The 12,917-nt window shown below is 37.3% G+C and overlaps 2 protein-coding genes and 1 non-coding gene across 3 annotated transcripts; 2 read left to right on the forward strand and 1 right to left on the reverse strand.

Moving 5' to 3' along the window:
• Nucleotides 1–1,981: 1,981 nt before the first annotated feature.
• On the forward strand, nt 1,982–6,155 carry LOC133875407 (nucleolar protein 56-like). The gene is made up of 8 exons (XM_062313534.1): nt 1,982–2,375; nt 3,120–3,334; nt 3,455–3,612; nt 3,856–4,043; nt 4,121–4,373; nt 4,650–4,798; nt 4,896–5,030; nt 5,458–6,155. The coding sequence occupies exons 1-8, from the start codon at nt 2,171–2,173 to the stop codon at nt 5,823–5,825; spliced, it is 1,671 nt and encodes a 556-aa protein (XP_062169518.1). The 5' UTR covers nt 1,982–2,170; the 3' UTR covers nt 5,826–6,155.
• Nucleotides 6,156–7,157: 1,002 nt separating this feature from the next.
• On the forward strand, nt 7,158–11,028 carry LOC133874482 (adenylate kinase 4). The gene is made up of 6 exons (XM_062312308.1): nt 7,158–7,422; nt 8,821–8,966; nt 9,152–9,271; nt 9,387–9,554; nt 9,859–9,948; nt 10,697–11,028. Exons 1-6 carry the CDS (start codon nt 7,305–7,307, stop codon nt 10,796–10,798), a joined length of 744 nt encoding a protein of 247 aa, XP_062168292.1. The 5' UTR covers nt 7,158–7,304; the 3' UTR covers nt 10,799–11,028.
• A 1,453-nt stretch (nt 11,029–12,481) lies between these two features.
• Nucleotides 12,482–12,596, reverse strand: LOC133876573 (U5 spliceosomal RNA). Its single transcript, XR_009901567.1, has one exon. It is a non-coding gene; the product is annotated as a U5 spliceosomal RNA (small nuclear RNA).
• Between the last annotated feature and the right edge of the window lie 321 nt (nt 12,597–12,917).

Raw genomic sequence — 12,917 nt, forward strand, 5'->3', positions numbered from 1 at the left:
GTAAGAGTATCTCCCTGTTTCTCACAACCAGGACACTCCTCCATGCACTATGTGCCTCTGAGGTAGACCACCCTCCATTATAATTCCCCCTCACCTCATAAACCATGCAGGAAAAAGAGAACTTTTTAAACTTTTTTTTTTTGCTTTTTGTTTTTTTTTTTTTCACCGGGACAAGCTCCTCTGTTCACCTCTGTTTTCATGTTCTAAAACAGAGGCGAACATAGCCATAAGGATTTGATGACTAGAGAACCCCAGGGAACCCCAGTTCAAGTTTACTTGGCCAACCCCCTAGTAATTAGTTTACTTGGCCAACCAATCCTCAAACAAAAGCAACAACGACTCATCACCCCCAAAATATCAGCCTTGTTCGCCAAGTTTTTGAAGGCCGACGTTGAGTTGTTGAACAGAAAAAATAGAGAAGCAGGTGCTACGTGTGCACTAGAGAGTTGCATGGGGGAGAAGGTGGGTGGGACCTACCAAGACGAACTATACAGCCAACCACGACAAAAGAAATCAAACGTGGTACGTGGTGTAGAATAAGCTGTGGAAAGTACTCTTGATGCTACAAAGGAATTTGTAGCTTCTGTGTAATGGATCTCATCCCAATTTACGAGCTTAGATCCTTCCTCGCAGACCTGATAGCCAGGCTGACCACATGTCACCCTTATATTGTAATTGTATAGAGGACCTCCATTGCCGCTACATGCCATTAGTGGACTTGAGAAACCTACAATAGAGACCATACCTCTAAATGTGGCAGAAATGTGGTCGACAGCATTCTCGCATAGTTTTCCTTTACTCGTAGCTTTGTTGGGTCTCTGTTGTTTGCCCGGTCATTCTCTACACCGGCGCTTTCTGCATTACCTATGACATAATCAATGTCATGATTTGGCAACATTAACGCGCATATGATCCTTCCCAAGGTTCAATCCTGTCGGGAAACTATTCCCTTAGACCTCCGGCCAGTATCATCGTCCATCGCCTATGTAGACGTAGTACGTACACATATATTTACTTAAAAACATATGTATAAAAGTCACGTAACCATATGTCAAAGAAAGAAAGAAAAAAACAAGACGGCTCGAATATACAAGTTGCTGTCACCCGCCAGAGCCAAAATCCGGCAGGACCTACTCTACACATGGTGCGAATCCCGCCCTCCGTTCAGAAGTATTCGAACGCCGTGGATTGTGCTGCACTACTATTGCTCAACAATGGCCACGTTTTAAGCCTCATTTGTCCAGGAATCTCTGGCGGCATGAGCAACCGTATGAGGGTGAAGTTGAGGCTTCGGAAGAACGGGTGCTTTTTCACGTTGGGCTGCAAATGAATGGACTAAGAAGACGATGACGTGGAGTTATTTTTTTGGTGTTTTAGTTTTTTTTTTTTTTTTACCAAAACACTATCGTTTAATTAAGGGCATTTTCGGTAAGTTCAGACAAAAAATCGCATGTGCGTGGCATGTGTGAACAATTTCGTTAATTCAGACGGATCAATTGGACGGATTGGCTAAATTGAAAATTTCTGAAACTTTATGAGGTGCAATTGACGAAATTGAAACATTGGTGGTTGAATTGCAAATCGGTGACAACTTCGTAAGGGTAAATTGAAGTTTTCCCAAAAATTTATGACAACATATTTACATTGTAACAACATATATGTAAAATTCAATCTTACAGTAAAATAGTTCTTTCACCTATTCCTAAGATGGAACGAGGATGTCCCCAATGGTGCAAACAAGGTCTAATTCATGACTCAACTCTAGAACTTGGAAATAGATATCCTAGGGCAAGAATTGTCTTCTTAACTTATATTAAAAAAAAAAAAAAAAAAAAAAAAAACCTCCACCTTCTCTCTCTCTCTCTCTCTCTCTCTCTATACACCGTTGGATCAAACCCAGTCAAAACTTCAGTATTCGCATCCAACGCACACCATAACTAAACCCTCACCACATTTAAACCCTACATATACATAACCAGAATCCCTCGCCTATATGTCCAAGAAAACCCTAAACCCTAAACGAAAATGCCCGCTTCTTTCTCTCTCTCCATTCCCCGCCGATTATCGCACCCTTAGAGCACACTCTTACAGGTAGAGAGAGTTAGGGTTTCAGTGAAGCAAAGACGCGAGCTTTCTTGTCATTTTGTTCGATTTCGATTCAGATTCTTCAATGGCGTTGTATCTTCTATACGAGTCAGCTTCTGGGTACGCGCTGTTCCTCGCACATGGCCTCGACGAAATCGGGCAGAATACCGAGGCGGTACGGAACTCCGTATCGGACCTAAACCGTTTCGGGAAGGTCGTGCAGCTCACCGCCTTTCACCCATTCGAGTCCGCCCTCGACGCTCTCAACCAGTGTAACGCAGTCTCCGAAGGTGAGCTTCGTTCAAAACTACAATACCTTGTTTGGCTACTGGGTTTTGGTTATTACTGTGTAAAGTTTTTTCTGGGTTTGCCTCTGATTCGTTGATTGAAAACAGGAAACGGTTGACTCAAGTTCAGTGGAGGCATTTTTATTTATTGGGTCCTAAAGATGAAACATTTTTAAAATTGAATATTAGGATCCCTTTTGTAGTACATTTCTTCATCCCCCAAGCAGGTTTCTGTGGTTCCTGCTTTCTGTTGTGTCTCCTAACCATTATATATGTTATTTAAGCTATAACTCCTCTGCCATTCCTAGTTTTGTGTTTGAGTCCTGATAGTATTTTCTACTTTTGGGAATTGTGGGAGTTTTATCTTTGTGTGTCTTGTCACTGTTTTTATTGGTTATTATGCTTCGAACAGGTGGGTTCCAATGGAGCCATTTTGAGCTTCCTTTGCAAGCTGTTTGTTATATTTAAAGCGTTCATCTTTTGATTGCTGATCACTTTGAGAATTGTTATAAATTGGAAATTTAAATCTTTGTTGTCATGTTATTCACGATCTAGAATATGAGAATCTCAAGTCATATCCTTGTGTAATGCTGAATTGGGTTGATTTTCTGTTTTACGAGGATTCAAAATGATGAGAAGTACAGACTAAGAACTTATCCTCATTACTCGTAACAACTTGTGTTGTGGGCATTTATTTGGTGCTTAAGGTGATGGGTTCTTTGCTTAATAGTTGTTTTTGGATTTCAGGGCTAATGACTGATGAGTTGAGGAGCTTTTTGGAGCTTAATCTTCCGAAAGTCAAGGAAGTTAAGAAGCCAAAATTCAGATTAGGAATAGCGGATACTAAGATTGGGTCACACATTCATGAAGTGACTAAAATTCCTTGTGAAAGCGGTGAATTTATTCTTGAGCTGCTTCGCGGTGTGCGGCTACATTTTGATAGGTTTTTAAAGGACCTAAAGGTTTTGCATTTCTCTTTGATCTCCTTCTCCTTTGGTTTTTATAGGCCTTTTCTTTTGTTCAAGTTATGAAATTATCCTTCTTCTGATAAACTTTCTTTCTTCTTGTTTTCAATTCCATAGCCTGGAGACCTGGAAAAAGCCCAACTTGGTCTGGGGCACAGTTACAGCAGGGCAAAAGTCAAGTTCAATGTCAACCGGGTTGACAATATGGTGATTCAAGCAATCTTCCTTCTTGATACTCTTGATAAAGATATCAATTCCTTCTCCATGAGAGTCAGGTAAGTCGTCAGTGTTTGTGCTCAAACATTTTATGTTCTTGAAACTAGTATCTTTGTGATTCCATACACCATCCAAACTGTTTAGCCTTTCATGTTCTCTTGGAAGACTTCTTTGTTATTCTCTTAATTCATGGGCATGGCCATGTTTGAAATATTTTGGAGGATCTGTTGTTTTGTGGACGTCTATAGTGGCTCCCCCCTCTAATTCACGTGATTATGGTCTGATTTATCACATCTATGCAGAGAATGGTACTCATGGCATTTTCCTGAATTGGTGAAGATTGTGAACGACAATTATTTATATGCCAAAGTTTCAAAATATATAGAGGATAAGTCGAAGTTGTCTGATGATAGCATCCCAGGCTTAACAGACGTACTTGGAGATGAAGATAAGGCGAAGGAGATTGTAGATGCTGCCAAGGCTTCCATGGGTAGAAATCTCAATTTTATATTGCTTGTAATCCTTATATTGTCCTCTATTCACCTGGTTTTTCTAAATTTTCTGCAGGTCAGGATTTGAGCCCAATTGACTTGATTAATGTCCAGCAATTTGCACAGAGGGTAATGGACCTATCTGAGTACAGGAGGAAGCTTTATGATTATCTGGTTACAAAGATGAATGACATTGCGCCGAATTTGGCCTCTTTAATTGGTGAAGTTGTTGGTGCTCGTTTGATTTCTCATGCTGGTAGTCTCACGAATTTGGCCAAGTGCCCTTCTTCTACCCTTCAGATCCTTGGTGCAGAGAAGGCGCTCTTCAGGTGTTTAACTTATTACCTGGTTTTCTCTTGTATTTGTAGTATTACTTCTGAATCTTTGAGAAAAAGGCTGGACTCAAAAAATTTGAAATACGTTAATTTCTTTCCCTTGGCTTGGATTGATATTCTATATCACTAAAAGCTTTCCCCTGTTAATAATGTCTTATATGGCTCTTTACTTCTGTTGTCTTCTTTTGAAAGATGATAATATTTTGAAAGACAACTTTCCTTAAGTCATTTTTTAAGTCCCCTGTTTCCTACATATGTTGTTCTCTTCAGGGCATTGAAAACCAAAGGAAACACACCCAAGTATGGGCTGATATTCCACTCATCTTTCATTGGTCGAGCATCTGCCAAGAACAAAGGCAGAATGGCTCGTTATCTTGCAAACAAGTGTTCTATTGCATCACGCATTGACTGCTTTTCAGGTGCTTTTTTAACCTTCAGCAATCTCTGCATACATATCATATGTTCTGCAACTTTTTCCCTACATAATTAATTTTGTTGCCTTATCTTGCGATGCAGAGAATGGAAGTACTGTTTTTGGAGAGAAACTTCGTGAACAAGTTGAGGAGCGACTTGACTTTTATGACAAGGGAGTTGCTCCGCGAAAAAATATAGATGTGATGAAAATCGCAATTGATAGTGCTCAAAACAAAGGTGTGCATAAAAGAGAAGATAGTGCCTACCAAGTCTTTCATTGCATAAAGATGCTAGGGTTGTATCATTTGGAGATGTGGCATGAAGCTTTTAGTTGCTTCTTGGCCTCACAAACTTGATGTGATCATTAGCCCATTGAAAATGCACCAATAATTTTTTTTGCACACTACACCTGGTTGCGTAAAATTTTGTATTGTTTGGGAACCGTACATGATGTGATAACTTGCATTGTGGCCCGACAAACTTGACATGATCCACCATCCCATTGAATTGGACCAGGAGTCTGGGTTGCCACTCTTTAATCAGATTGTAGCAATTATTCTGTGGAGCGGCTAGATTCAGTAGATTATATCCTTGCATATTTCCAATTAGTTATTGGTTCTCCCTGATGGTACCACTTGTGACTGGTTGCAATTGCTTTTTGCAGACACGGAAATGGAAACCGAAGAAATTCCAACTGAAGCTTCTGGAAAGAAAACCAAGAAAAAGAAATCCAAAGCTGGAGCTGCATTGAATGGTGAGCCTATGGCTGAGGATAAGCCAAGTATTGTTACAAATGGTGAAGCTGTGGAAGATCCTAAATCAGAAAAGAAGAAGAAAAAGGAGAAGAGAAGAATCGAGCAGGAGCTGGAGCAACAGGATGGTCAGAATGGGTTCAAGGCCGAGCAGGATGGAACAGTAAAGAAGAAGAAAAAGAAGAGCAAGGATGAAGATGAAGATGGAGAGGACCTGCAGTCTGCCGCTGATGGTAAAAAGAAAAAGAAGAAGAAGTCAAGAAGTGAAGATGCTGAGTGAACTTAAGAGCTCTTCAGATGCTGCACTCCTGGTCCAATTTTGTGTTTTAGACAAGAATCTTGCGTTTTTATTTTCCCCTTTAAATTTGAGAATATGTTTATAGTAGGAAACTACTATATATCTTTTTGCAATTCTGGTTATAGTAGGAAAATCTGAGAATGATCGTAGTAAATCTAATCTATTCTTTTCTTTACTAGCTTCCCAAACCAGCTAGCTGCTAGGAAAGAAGAGAGCTACTAGCAAGAGTGGAACTTGAGAACTTTTCTGTCATTTTAATTCTGCTTGACATTGTTCCTACTACGTATATATATGCATCTCTGCTTGGTGTTCCTTTTATCTCCATCATACTACCATGGTGTACATCGATAGGCTGATTATGGTGGGTGGTGCGAAACCACGGCCACAATGTGAGCTTTTGACTCCTCACCTAATTAAGCAGTGCACCAAACAATCAAAAAGCTTTCAAGCAAATCAATACTTAAACATGAAGCAAACACAAGTACTTTGTTAGGTGTATTTTTTAGTTAAATTGAACTATTTTCTTCAATTTTTGAAGAATCTTACCTTAAATTCACCATCCATCCGATTTTTCTTAATTGATTCACTCTTCATTTACACAAAGGATCAGTGTAGATCTGTTACCTCTAGATCAATGTACATCTCTGTTATCTTTAATTTTATTCGTTTCTCTTTTCAAACTTTAATTCACTCTATAGTTATTCATTCTTTTAAGTGACTTAAAAGAAAGAATAGACATAACGAACAAGAAAAGAATCCAAAGTGAGTCAATTATATTGGAGGAACGAGTTTTTCTCTAGGAAGCTCTTTTTTGTATTGCTGATGTTATTTCTGTTGAACTTTGTGCTTAATTTGACTTCATTTATATAATCTGCTCAACCACTTTAAATAAAAAATAATAATTTGAGATTATTCTTCAAAATTTGAAAGAAATTTTAATGGTGTATTTGAGTGTTGAATTTTTGAAATTAGAATTTAATTCTTATTTGGTGTACGAATTTCAAAATTTGACTTTTTAAAAAAAAATTAAATAAAATATAATTTGTTTAGAAAAAATTAAATTAAATATAATTTATTTTAAAAAAAAAAACAAAAACAAAAACAAAAACAAAATCATATTATTTTTTAAAATTATGTTATCAAACACACCATAAAAATTGGATGCAGATGTTCTTTTATAGATTGAGGTGGTAATTTATACTTCCCACAGCCGCCATTTGAAAGTTTGCGAGGCGCCACGTGACAAAAGAAGTTGGTGTTTGCGGAGCATTTTCCTTTCAAAGCAGATATAAGGGTACAACGGTCATTTCGAAGACAAACAATCTGGTAAGACCGCTGCTTGAGTTTGAAACTTTGGAAGGTCCGAACCAAAGGTTCTCTTCTGTCTCTCTCTCTCTCACTCTGTTCGGTCTCTGCTCTAACAAAAGACCCAGACAGAGAAAAACCCTAACCCTAACCCTAATGGCGACCAGTTCTGCGGCAGCGAACTTGGAAGATGTGCCCTCCGTCGATCTCATGACGGAGCTCCTTCGTCGCATGAAGTGCTCCTCCAAACCCGACAAGCGCCTCATTCTCGTTGGTATACTAGACATGTATATTCACACACACACGCGCGCGCGTGCGCCGAGACATTCATATGGATTTAAGTTATTTAATTGCATTTTTTTTTTTCTTTCTGCTGTCAAATCTTGGTTCTTGACGTTGAAATTCTTTCAGATCCGAGAATATAATGTGTTTGTGGTGACAAAGTTGGAAGCTTTTAGGGGTCTTACTGCGTTTCTTAGGGTTTTTTGTTCGGACAGGTGTTTTTTTTTTTTTTTTTTTTTTCTTTATGCTACGGGTGCTCGTTTTATGTATTCATTTGCTTTGTTTGGTTGCTGGGAAAATGTAGGACGAGAAAGCGGATGGAAAATTTTGAATGTCAGGGTGTTAGAGATGAAGAAAACAACCAATAAATAAAGCTGGAATAAAACAAGATAAATGCCGTTGTTTTGGATCTGGAATCTATGCTACTGGGTTTGTTTATGTTCTTCCCGCTGGGGTGGTATTTTGTTGCTACTGACATTTTACTGTAAATCTACTTTCCTTAGTCTGTTAGATGTTGCCTTTTATTTGCAAGCTAGAAGCTTAAAAAACTTGCAGATTTAGTATAAAACTCTTTTACATAGAAATGGTGGTGCAGGTCAGGGAATAAGTTTGTGGCTTGCAATTGACAACCCTTCTGTGACTAGCTTAACTAATATTAAGAACAGTAGCATGTTATCCGTAATAGTGTTCAGGCTACAGGCATCTGCTGAATTTCTTCTTTTGGGTTTGTTTTATCTTTTTCAATCTATTTTTTTCCCTTGTTGGTTCCGTTAGTGATAAAAAGGTTTTGCTTGGATTTTCTTGGACAACTATCAGAATCTTTGATGTCATGCAATTGAAGCAAAATTAAAAACTTCAATGTTGTTCCTTTCTTATCTTGAGTTTTTCAGGGAAATGGATGTTTAATTCATCATATTGATATTTTAAAAGCCAACTCTGTCAGTCATCCATGTATGCTCTTAGGGCACATAAGAAATATGTGCTAGAAAGAAACCTTAGACTTAGTAGTATTTTCCACTGTTAGGTTTTAAACACTATACTATGGTGCTCCAGCCAGGTATGTTCAAGTAATTGCTACATGTCAAATCTGCACTTGTAGCCTGTTGCAGATGGTTATTTTCCTATTAATTTCTCACCTTTTACCCTCCCCGCCCATGCCCTGGTTGAAAAGAAGAGAAGCCAAAATAGAAGGAAAAGAAAAAATTATGAGTTTCAGTCCTGTAGCTGGTGGATTGTAGAACTATAAAATTGTCATATCGTGTAGGTTCATTTCAAGGCCTTGAACGTTAGTTCATCATTGTTGCTTGATTTTTTTACTGCACCCTGCTGTGAATGTTTAATTTGGCAGACAGGTTTCATATTCACAATAATGAAAAATTGTATGATGCAGGCCCACCAGGATCAGGAAAGGGTACCCAATCACCAATAGTTAAGGATGAGTACTGCTTGTGCCACTTGGCTACTGGTGATATGTTAAGAGCTGCTGTTGCTGCTAAAACCCCTCTTGGGGTTAAGGCTAAAGAGGCTATGGATAAGGTAGAATCTCTTGTTTAATATATTGTCTTGCTGTTAGATTTGTTCTGTGTGCTTCTGTCTTAGTAAAAGGACCTCTGCAGCCGATCCCAATAAGTTGTGTTTATGGCTTAGTTGAGTTAAATAGCATCTCTCTTAGTTTGTATTGTAGATTATTGCTGAGAAGGTGTTATGCAACTATTTTGCAGGGAGAACTTGTTTCTGATGACTTGGTTGTTGGCATCATAGATGAAGCTCTTAAGAAGCCTTCATGTCAGAAAGGTTTCATTCTTGACGGATTTCCAAGGACTGTGGTCCAAGCACAGAAGGTGTCATATTACATTGTCACTTGGATATTGATTAATTTTGCCACTCGATATTTTTCTGTTCGAATGTGTTTTTGTATACTTGCACTTTAACAATGCTTTTGTTTCCTTTATTTAGCTTGATGAGATGCTGGAAAAGAAGGGAGTCAAAGTTGATAAGGTGCTCAACTTTGCAATTGATGATGCAATCTTGGAGGAGAGAATTACTGGTCGCTGGATACACCCATCCAGTGGTAGAACCTATCACACAAAATTTGCACCTCCCAAAGTTCTAGGCGTTGATGATGTAAGGCTATATCCTTTTTTAATTATTTTGGTTCAAAAATGTCACTGATGCAACTAGAAATCTTATCAAAATCGAAGGAGCTCTCATAAGACACGGGCATCAAAAAATTCAGTGCTAAAAACACTGAGGCTGTAAAAGCCTCTGTTTATTAATCATCAGTTTGTTAATCTGGTTTAGAAGGCCATGTTTATTTTAATATGCTCACCACGATAATTCTTCTTATGAGCTCTATTACTACATATTAATGTAATATATGAATTTTTATTTGTAAATAATGTACTCTCCTCGTTTTGGTTTGTCCAAGATTACTGGGGAACCATTGATTCAGCGCAAGGATGATACTGCAGCTGTCCTCAAGTCAAGACTGGAGGCATTTCACAAGCAAACTGAACCGGTATACTTTCTATATGCCCTTCCTACAGTTCCTTAAATTTGATTGCTTAAGTTCAGATGTATGGAAAAATGAACTTTTATTCGTGTTAATTTTCAGTGATCTGCAGTCCTTTTAAAATTAATCCTTTGACATAACAAACAATTGAAGTTCGATCTGATTTTTTTAATTGTATATTGTTCCATCATGGTAAAGATATTAGTTACCTGATTTGCTTGTGCAACTATGTTTTTGTTGTATCTCTGTGCGATTGGGCAGAGGGGTGGGGTGAGCATTGATGAAATTATATCATTTTGATTTTTTTGATTTTTTTTTTTTGATGGTTCCCTTTTACTGTCATTTTTCTGTTGAGAACTGTAATAAGTCGTCTTTGATAACCAAGTGAACCAAGACAAAAACTTGTGGTCGTTATCGTATTTAAATAGTTTAGAGGGTGGGTGCATATGATATGTATACCATCAGGGGCCGGGGAGGTTGTTGCTACAGAGGGAGAGTTGGAGAGTTAAACACAGATTTCTGGTTAAGGCTTGACTAGCTTCCCTAATCCTAAGTCTGTACTTGATATAATTAAAATTAACGGGTCGATAACCTTTAGTTCTTTTATCCCTTGAAAAAAAAAAAAAACTGTATTTTCAGGTAAATGACAGATAACTCTTGGTCTCTTACTGAACTATCTTCTTGCACCATTCATCCAACTCTTCAAATGGTTTTACTAGGATATGTAATGGATTTGTTCACATTCGGAATGCAGGTTATTGATTATTATTCCAAGAAGGGCATGGTTGCCAATCTTCATGCAGAAAAACCTCCCAATGAAGTCACAACTGAGGTTCAGAAGGTGCTTTCTTCGTAAAAGCTGCTTCCCTCCATTTTACTTATAAATTGATTGCTTTCCTCAGAAAGCATAGTGTTTATTATCCATTTGTATTCTGATATACTGTTGAATTTTCTGACAAATTGCGCCACTTCTTGAGTTTCCAAACTGCATATGACGGCTGCTGTCAACTTTTTGAGGTTTAATTGAGTTACCTATACCATAATATAAAAGCGCGAAAGTGCGCGCTGATGACACATTTTCTGCTTTGTTGACAATCTTGTCCTTTTCTTGATGATTTATTTTTAGTTTCCCGTCGGTATCAAGTACTCTATGAGTAATTATATAAGTCACTCTTATGTCTGTTCAAGAATGATGTGGCTTTTAAAATTATCATTTGATCAAAATTTAATAGTGATCAATCATAAGTTCAATAGTGATTTTAAAAGTCACATTATTCTTGAAGGGACACAAGAATGATAAAAGAATGACTTCTAACATTACTTGTACTTTATATATGATCTTGATCTTTACCGTGAAATATACTAATAGCAGCTGGCAGTGTGCTATAGTGTTAGTTTTTCGTGCCTACATGTTACATAACTTTCATTTAGTAGATGAAATTGCAGCCCCCATTGCATTACCAGTAGTATTAGTTGTTTGAATTATGCATGTTAATCATTAATATATGCAAATGGTAGTATGCCAGTCTAAATGGCATGTAGTGTCTTGTGTTGAGTAATTGTTGTACAGATCTTGATTTTCTAGATTTTTTAGGGTAATTCGTGGATTGTTGAAATCATAATAATTATTTTTAACTTTAATGATTTAGATATTACCAAGTATGTAACTAAGTGAGAGATAGATACAAAGATAAATGATACATAAATGACCTTCCAGAACTAGTAAATCTTAGATGACAAAATTTAAACTATTTATGTTAAAAATAATTGTTATGATTTTGGGAATTTTACAATTGAATTATTTAAAGAAATTTAGAATATCCTAATCTAATAGGGCATAAGAACTTTGAAGCAACGAGGACATTGTCCGTTTTGCCAGACTAAGCAATTACCTTAACGAGCAATCTGTCTTTTTTTTTTCTTCTTTTTTTATTTGTGGGTAAGGAAAAGAAAAAAGGAGGGAAGGGAAATAGGAGATAAGTTGAAGAGTAATGCCACAACATCACAAATATCTCACGGAATTGATGTGTCAATAGCTTTACAAATTCACAAATAGGAATTGTGGTACGTAGCCATTGCTGTAAGTGAAATAAGCTCTATGAATGTTGTGGGGTTATCCCTAAGCAATGAGCTCTATGATAAAGTGGCAAGTAATGAGGCATTTATCCCCCGTGGGATGTGACCTCAAGGCATTAATTTTTTTTTTGGCTAAAGAATTTATATTATCGACATGAAGGGATTTTAGAAAAGCTTATCGTAGGCCATTCATGTCCCGTCTAGTGGCACTGCTGCCGATCACACGTTCAAATTTGGGTGGAAATAGATTGATATTTAGTGCAATACCTATTACATCTTTATTTAAATGAATGGTATAAATCGTGACAGTTAAAAAAAAAAAAAAAAAGTGACTTAGATGACAAATACTAACTTCTAGTTTAAAATCTTCTCAATATAAAAACCCATCCTACAAATTTAATCGAACTATTTTAAGTTTAATATCATTTCAACATACAAACGCTGAACTTTATTTTAAGGGCTTAACCATCTGGAAGAAACCCCTTCAAAAATAGGCGTATGCCGCTATTTGCGGCGAGCACACGGTATTCTTTAGTAAAAGGCGAAAGAATAGTTCGCTCTGTGCTCACCGCACGGCTCCGTGCCTTCAAGGAAAGAAGAAATTCCTTATTTGTAGCTGCAGCTCTCTCCACAAGCATCCAAATTGTAGCAGTGTGGGACAACGCCTACTCCAAAGCGCTCCCATGCGCATGTTTCTCGTCTTTTGATTTATGTGTTGCTCAACATGTCCGATAATATATATACCAAATGTTTCTTGTCCTTTTGAAGTTTATATTTGGTTTGAAGTTTTTGGTACAATATATAGACCACTCTGTTGAGTTTATTAATGCTTTTTAGATGGTGTTTTTTTGTATAAAAAAAAAAAGAGTTGATGTCACATAAAATGTAAAAGTAATTTT

The sequence above is a fragment of the Alnus glutinosa genome, chromosome 8, assembly GCF_958979055.1.
Source record: "Alnus glutinosa chromosome 8, dhAlnGlut1.1, whole genome shotgun sequence".
NCBI classification, from domain to species: domain Eukaryota; kingdom Viridiplantae; phylum Streptophyta; class Magnoliopsida; order Fagales; family Betulaceae; genus Alnus; species Alnus glutinosa.